General features: G+C 41.2%; 1 protein-coding gene across 1 annotated transcript in view; it reads right to left on the bottom strand.

Annotated features, from left to right (window-relative positions):
* GALR1 (galanin receptor 1) overlaps positions 1–7,561 on the bottom strand; it is a 14,290-nt gene extending 6,729 nt beyond the window's left edge. Inside the window, exons 1-2 of the mRNA XM_008642697.2 lie at positions 6,922–7,561; positions 434–499 (exon numbers count right to left, since the gene is read on the bottom strand). Coding sequence (XP_008640919.1) covers positions 434–499; positions 6,922–7,536 — 681 coding nt within the window. The 5' untranslated portion in view covers positions 7,537–7,561. The remainder of the gene's footprint in view (positions 1–433; positions 500–6,921) is intronic.
* Between the last annotated feature and the right edge of the window lie 6 nt (positions 7,562–7,567).

The following is a 7,567-nucleotide window of genomic DNA, read 5'->3' on the forward strand; positions in this document are numbered from 1 at the left end:
TGCACCCCAAAAAACTTCAGGAGTGGACCCTCGAAAGCAGTTGTGGGAAAAGCTGCAAGTCGGGGGAAGGGACTCACATGTGAGCAGAGAGACTCCTCTTCCTAAATGGACTGAACAATATTTGGAAGTGGGCGGCTGTCTTGTTGTGATAATGTTTTCATAGCACAAGCAAGAAGAGACTTCTCTTTCTAAATGGACTGAACAAGGTTATTATGGAAGTGGTAAACAGACTGAACATCTTAAGGGTTGTCTTTTCACATTGTCAGTGGGAGATTTTTTCCCCTCTTTTAGGTCTGTTAATAAACTTCTTTATATTCTTGCAAAGTTCGTGCCTGCTTTGCGTTTCTCCTAATTCTTATCTCACAGAAGATAAACAGTAATGAGTATTTTGGGCCAAACCACTGCACAAGTATTAGTAGTGAATGAATCATACCTTTTTCTTGGATGCTTCTGATTTCTTTGACATGTTTCTCAATTTCTTATGCAGATGATTAAGAACCTGAAAAGATTAATTTGCATCTCTTTATCATATTTCACCACTTTCTATTCAAACAAAATTCAAACCCATGTATCTTAGAGTACTCTCATGCTCTCCAGTACTGCATGATTTGCTTACAAGCATCGCTGAACCAAGTTACACGTTTCAAACATGCACAGTAGGAAAACCAAAGGAATTATCTATCTGCATCTGTGTGAACCAACAAATATGAAGCAGACCACAACTGAATTATTTTATAAATATTTGGATGTATTACATAACAAATATATATCACAAATTAACAAGGAAACAGATGGAAACCTGTCCTGCACATAGAATTAGCAATCTCTCTTCTTCCATAAAGTCAAGGACTGTTGGTTTAGATTGACCTTTAGTGTGTGTAAAAAACATCAGAAAAGTGTGGGTTTTGAGTCAGAGCTTTTCTGAGTCACCTGCATAATTTGCTTTCTTCATACGGATGCTTGATTAATATAATCAAGATGTTAGGAGTTTTGATCTTTGAAAGAAGCTTAGGCTTTCAAAAATAATTTATAATAAAATGAGGCATGACACACGAGGCATGACACATGAGGCATGTGATGATACTCACCATGCGTCTTTCACAAGTAAATTTTAAAAATATGTCACAAAAAGGCTCATCATCCAAGAGCAGGGTCCAAATTTTAACGTAATCATTTACACATAAGGTTTGGGATAGAGGATGCATAGAGATCTTGAGGTTGGGAAAAGGGTTCAAATTCAGATTCTTCTATATCATCTGGGGATATTTTCTCTGCTTTGGGATGCACAGCTAATCACTTCCAGGACAGACATCAGTCAAGATTATCTAGAGACTTGATCCCACTCTGGTATTAGAGTCTTAGAGACATACATATTGAATTAAAAGAAGTAAGATGGTATTTGTGAATAACCAGAGCTCATCAGCAGACTGCATTTTTAGGTATCTACTCTTAGCTACCAGAGAACCACCAACAACAATAAAAATAAGAAATTACTTGTAACCACTTAATATTGTGAGTGCAGAGATATAATTTGTGCTTATCTGTGCACTAACATGTGACTCACCCTGCATTCACTTCCTATTTGGAAACACTATCCAGGCCTTTTCCGAGGCTAACCTGAGCTAAGGAAAAGCAGGAGAAAAATAAATGGGCTTTCCCTGAGAAAGTCACATTTTGACTTCATTTCTTTGTTCTTAAGTATGAAGCAGACCCAAAGGAAAGGACAGAACCTCAGCAGAAGACCAAGGAGATGACCATCTGGCTCACAGACTTTTTATTCACTTGCCATCCCCCTGTACAAACCAGCTGAATGGCTGAGTCCATCAGTGAAAAACATAAAACCAAATAAAAGGGCATGGGAGGAATGCAATTAAGTTCACTTCCCATCACTGCTGCTTCATCTATCATACCCCCTTCACATAACTTACAGTGGTGGGCTGTTTCTACTGGACCTTTGCAAATCCCATCACGTGCTACCCAGTGACTGCACTGTTCTGTGATTCTCTCTCACAGACCAAAACTAAAGTCAGATAAACTCTTCCCAGGAATCAGAACTGCAAAATCCTTTTTAAAGTTACAAACATGTTTTCTTCTGTTCTGAAACTTTTAGCCCAAAGTTTTGCATTGCATCTCTCTCCAGTTCAAAGAAAGATGCAGTAGACAAAACAGTTAGATTGGATATTTGAGGGGGATGGGAGGTGGTGGCAGAGGGTTTTGTTGTTAATTTAGATTATAACCTTCAAATGAACCTTCTCAGCTTCCCCTCTTTCGGATTACACACACATTTAATAAAATAAGTATTTGCAGTGAAAACATGTTGGCTTTATGTAGTATTGCACCAGATGGCATGAAAAGTAGCAGCAAGAGAAATAGGCAAAATGCAATTACTTATCAACAGCAGAGGAACAGCTCTCAAAGACCTACACAGAATGTCATGGAGTATTAAAAAAGAGCCATGTTTATGCACAAACACTACAAGCTAAATCGAAGACAATCCCCCACTACCCTGTTCAAATTGCCTCTCCTCTGGGCCAGTGAATAATCAATTGTTCCTCTAATAGCCTGAATGAACAATATTTCTACAATATGCTTTTTAATTTGTCTCAGGTTATTTCTCTTAAGATGTTATTTCAAAATATCCACTAATACATTTCCATGTGCATTTTTAACTCATGGAATTAAATACTCAGCTTGCTAAAAAATAGGTCCCAACCTGGTCTCATAAGATGTAATATTTTCAACGCCAATTTCATGTACCTGTTGTTCAGAGATCAGCTTCCCTGCTTTCTGGAGATGAGGGTGGGGTGCTGTGGTAAGAAAATTATGTTGTTGTGTAAGGGAGTGTAAGGAAACTTGTAGGATCTAGTCTGGTCCAGATTGTATGACCACGACTGCCACTCATGACATTTGACTCAGGCCCTTCATTTTGCCTACAGATCTCTCGTCTCCTCCTCCTCTCCTCCTCCTCCTCCTCTCCTCCCGGGGCGGGGGGAAGGGTTCTGGGCATCCGGCGGCGGGCCTTTTCTTTTAAAATTTTTCTTTGGTTATTCTTTTCCCCCTGCTGTTTCAGAAACTACATTCAAGATGGCTAGAGAGGTCTGACTGAGGACTTTGACCAAATAAAGTTGAGAAAGAGATTTTTCCAGTACAGGAGTGAAGAAAATAACTTCAACTATCTGTGCCTATTCACATAAGTCTACCAAACACTGTGAAAGTTTGAAGTCTACACTGTTAAAAACCATGTTTACTGTCTGGCATTCCACTGACTACACCCTCATTATCAGCCATTGAAAATCATGCAGAAGAAAAGCCTGCACAAGGTCACTATCTAGCAAGAATGAACAGCTTGTTTTGTGGATAATGTAAGCATTACATTCTGAACCATCTTTGTAGTATGAACCTGATTTACATTCAAGTGCCATTGCCTGCAGTCCATGTTTTAAAGTAATGCTGCTACTTCTATTGTCACAAGAGATCCTTCATCCTCTTTCAAGTAAGTGTGTGACTATTGTGTCATACCTTTTATTTTTCTCTTTCAGTACAGTTTAATAAAGTTTTCCCCCTGCTGCTCAGCAAAATTTAAGATATAATACCTGAAGCCAGATAAGCTTGCATTTTACATTGAGGCTCTTACTTTTTATGGCTTAGTTTTAACCAAGTCTGTAAATCATACATGTCATCAATTCAGAATGTTCAGAATGATAGATAATAATGGAAACATTCTTAAGGCAAGACATATTTGCTTTAAAGAAAGCTTTTAACATTACATACTATAAAAGGAAATGTTGCTAATAATTACAGGTGTCCAACCTAGAGGTTTGATTGAAAAAGGCCTGACTTTCAAGGACTGAATCCTTGAAAAACCAAGGTACCCAAAATTATCTGTAACATGGCACAACCCCAGCAGATGTCAACTGTTAGAAGCTGACTGGGAATCATTTATCACTTTACCCTTTAAGAACACCCTAGTGAGTAAATGTTGTAGCAGTGTTACAAAACATATACAAAAAGTCAGTATTAGAAAAAATAGCAAGTACAATGAAAAGCAATAAAAGAGTCAGAACACAAGATGTCTGTAAGTATGCAATGCTGAGACTCAACTGATCACTACATAATCACTGCTCCTCTCCCTGATGTAGTAGGCTTCTTTCAAGAGTAGTTCTGTGAGGCAACAAGAGCTGGTTTCCTATGGATTTACAACTTCTTTACTGTGTTCCCAAAAAGGTGTCTTCTCCATAGGTTGATGGTACATAAGACTTCTTCCCTTACAGCTTGTCTGATACTTAACAGCTGAGTGCAAACTGACTTCTGAAAAGAGAGAGAGGCTAACCGAGACTCTCCACCTTCTTCATTGTCTGCTGTTCTCACAAAACTAGGGAAGTATCATTCCTTCTCATATTTTCACTCCTCTATCAAAAATTTGGATGAAACTGAAGCAAAAATTACTTGTGGAAGAGAGAAAAGAGGTAGCTGTACACATAAGACACAGAGCATGATCTCATAAATCTCTTCCTGAAGAGTGTATCATGTGAGATATTTTGGGAGGACAAATACCTGGCACTATTTCAGCAGTTCTGTACATTGTAACAGCATTGTTATCCATGGGGAAAATACAAATCTCTGTTAATATGATATAGAAGTGTGTGTGAGAGAAAAAGAACTTGGCTCCCTATTAGAGTGGTTAAAAAATGAGACTTTCAAAACTGAAAGTTCAATTGCAATTTGTTTATGAAAGAAACAGAACTGCCTTAAAGGAGTCTGGAAAAGGCAATATATTCAAATAGAGAAATGAGTCTCTTTTGTCTTAATTTACTGTATCAGAAGATTGTGTTATCTCGCTGAACCACAGTTCATGAAAAACAGTGAAGTTCATAAGAAACTAACGCAGAGATTAATGTCTCCTATGAAGACAGGCTGAGAGAGTTGGGGTTGCTCAGCCTGAGAAGAGAAGACTCCCCCCATCCCAAAATATTGCAGTTGGAGATTTGTCAGTGGCTCCTAATGAAGGCAGGAATGACTCTTTAGCTGCTGGGTACAAATACCTTTGATAGCTTTGTAAAAGTCATGGCATTTTTCAGCTACATTGATATTGATGGGAATACCAGCTAACCCCTAGGTATCTTCTAAAATTCATCCCTTCAGGTTAGCTCCTCCAGCCCTACACCATGGCAAGCAGGATCATACATACAGGCTCAAAATACATCACAAAGCCAGGGTGAGATCCTAGCCTGGCAATAGCTTAAGCACATGATTTCATTGTAACTTCAAGTGGTCTTGATTTTACAAACTTGTTCTCGGGCATGTTTTTCACATAGAGTGGCTTTTGTTGGCTTGGGGGGGGGGCGGGGTTGTTGCCTTTTTTTTCTTTTGAACAACACATTCATACTAACATTGAGGGATCTACTTCTGTAGATGTGCTTTGTAATGACATGGTGTGTTTTATTTGCGGTGCATATATTTTGGTTAAGCATACTTGCTTTTTTCCTGCTTATACTCTACAGGACTATGCTAATTTTGAAAGATTTCTTTTTAATCTTCTCTCATATAATTAGACTTCAGAGGCCAGTACCTGATGCTGAAACTGAAGATGCTTGGGCTTTGAAAAAGAGAAGAACTAGTAGCTGACAGCCCCCTGTGCACACATTCTGTAACATTCTCCCTGCACTGTGTAATACTTTCTTCAAACTGATGATCTATTGCTACAGCTCAGTCATATTCAACACAGTAGATGAAATACCAGTGTATTCATTCAGGGAAAGCAGGATTTGGATTATGCATGGAAACGTGTTTCTTCTTCATTTGCCAGGTTGGATTTGTTCCACTATGAACAGCAATTTAGAAATGTTGTCCTTTGTGTTCTGCGTGCCTTGGTTTCATCAGATTTGGATGACATTATAGCCTCAATTTGCACATCACAGATAAGCTGATGTAACATATATAAAACTGAGCAGAACATAAAATTACTTGTTCAAATTAAGTACTTCAAGTACATCTATTGAACTTGTAATTTGAAGAACTGACTTCTCAACACTTAAGCAGTCCTTATTTGCAAGAGCAGTCCTATCCTCTCAAATGTAAATCACTACCTAAGGAGAAATCCTGCCACTGAGGGCTGCTGGCACAGAAACAGGAGGATCTCTGCGTAACTCAGCAGGTAGCACCTGGTGCTCCAGATCCTGTTCAGCAGCAAGCAGAGGATCGTACACTGAAGGCTGCAATTTTTACTCCAGAAAAATGTGACACCTTGCTTAAGCAGAAAAGTCCTTAAATTCTTGTATTCAGGCACCCTTACTTACTGCTTTTTCCCACCTGGGTCCTCATGCCCTGCTCCCTAGAACCACCTGCCTTTGCTGAAGTCAGAGGTAAATCTCTCATCAACTTCAACTTGGGCAAGACATTGCACTGCAGGGACTAGGCAGCATGATGCACCTTATGCTCTTAACACCAAACAGGTAATTTGTGTCTTTTTAAAGTCCACTGCACATTTTAAAGAAACGCAATCTGTTCATCTGAAGCCTGAACAACTTGTTGCTTTGTTGTACTTTATTAAGCCAAACTCCTCATACAGCACTGCAAGAAATTAAAAGCTATGGTGATGGAGAAAGCAGCAGAGCACTGGGGCTTCTTAGCATTCTGCAACAAGGAAATCTGACAGAGAGACCCCAGTAATTGCCAGAATACCCCCCGACTCACCCCCTGCAATCCCTGTTCTGACCTCTCTGTGCCATTGAACATAATGTTGTCCCCCCTCAGATATCCCTTAGCTATAAAACCTGCCCTCTCCCTTTGTGGCACAAACTCACCCCTGCTCCTTTTCCTCCCAACAGTGCCAAGTCCTTCCACATGCCCAGAAATGGTCCTACGGCTCATGGACACCTTTTCCACCACTGTGTCCCCCCCATCCTTTTACATTTGCCCCACCTTGGCATAGCAGAAGGAGATGAGCAGCAGTGGGAGCAGATATCCAAAGACAAACGTGCAAATCACGTAGACCTTCTTGTGGCGTGGGTTGGGCCAGAACTCCCAGCAGAAGGTCTGGTTGCTGGTCTCACGGTGGAAGATGCGCTGGTGGTGAGCCACAGGCGAGGCCATGGCGAAGGAGAGTGCCCAGATGAGCCCCACACCCAACATTGCATTGCGGGGAACACGCAAGGCTGAGGAGCGCCGGGAGTGCACGATGGCCACATACCGGTCCACAGACATGGCCGAGAGCGTGAAGATGCTCACCAGCATGGAGATGGTGAAGAAGTAGTGGATGAACTTGCAGATGAAGGCTCCCAGCACCCAGGTGGGGAGCACGTAGACCGTGGACTGGAAGGGGATGCAGAAGAGCAGATAGGCCAGGTCGGCGATGCTCAGGTTGAGGATGAAGATGTTGGTGGTGCTTCGGCGCTTGCCTGGCTTGCTCCGCGCCAGCACCGTGATCACCAGGGTGTTGCCCAGCACCCCCAGGGTGAAGATCACACCGAAGACGATCAAGGTGATGACGTTCTCGATGCCGATGCCGAAGAGGGGCTTCCCCTCGGCCTCCGGCATCCCGGAGAGGTTGAACTCCCCGCGGGGCGTC

This window comes from Corvus brachyrhynchos, unplaced genomic scaffold (assembly GCF_000691975.1).
Source record: "Corvus brachyrhynchos isolate BGI_N302 unplaced genomic scaffold, ASM69197v1 scaffold409, whole genome shotgun sequence".
NCBI classification, from domain to species: domain Eukaryota; kingdom Metazoa; phylum Chordata; class Aves; order Passeriformes; family Corvidae; genus Corvus; species Corvus brachyrhynchos.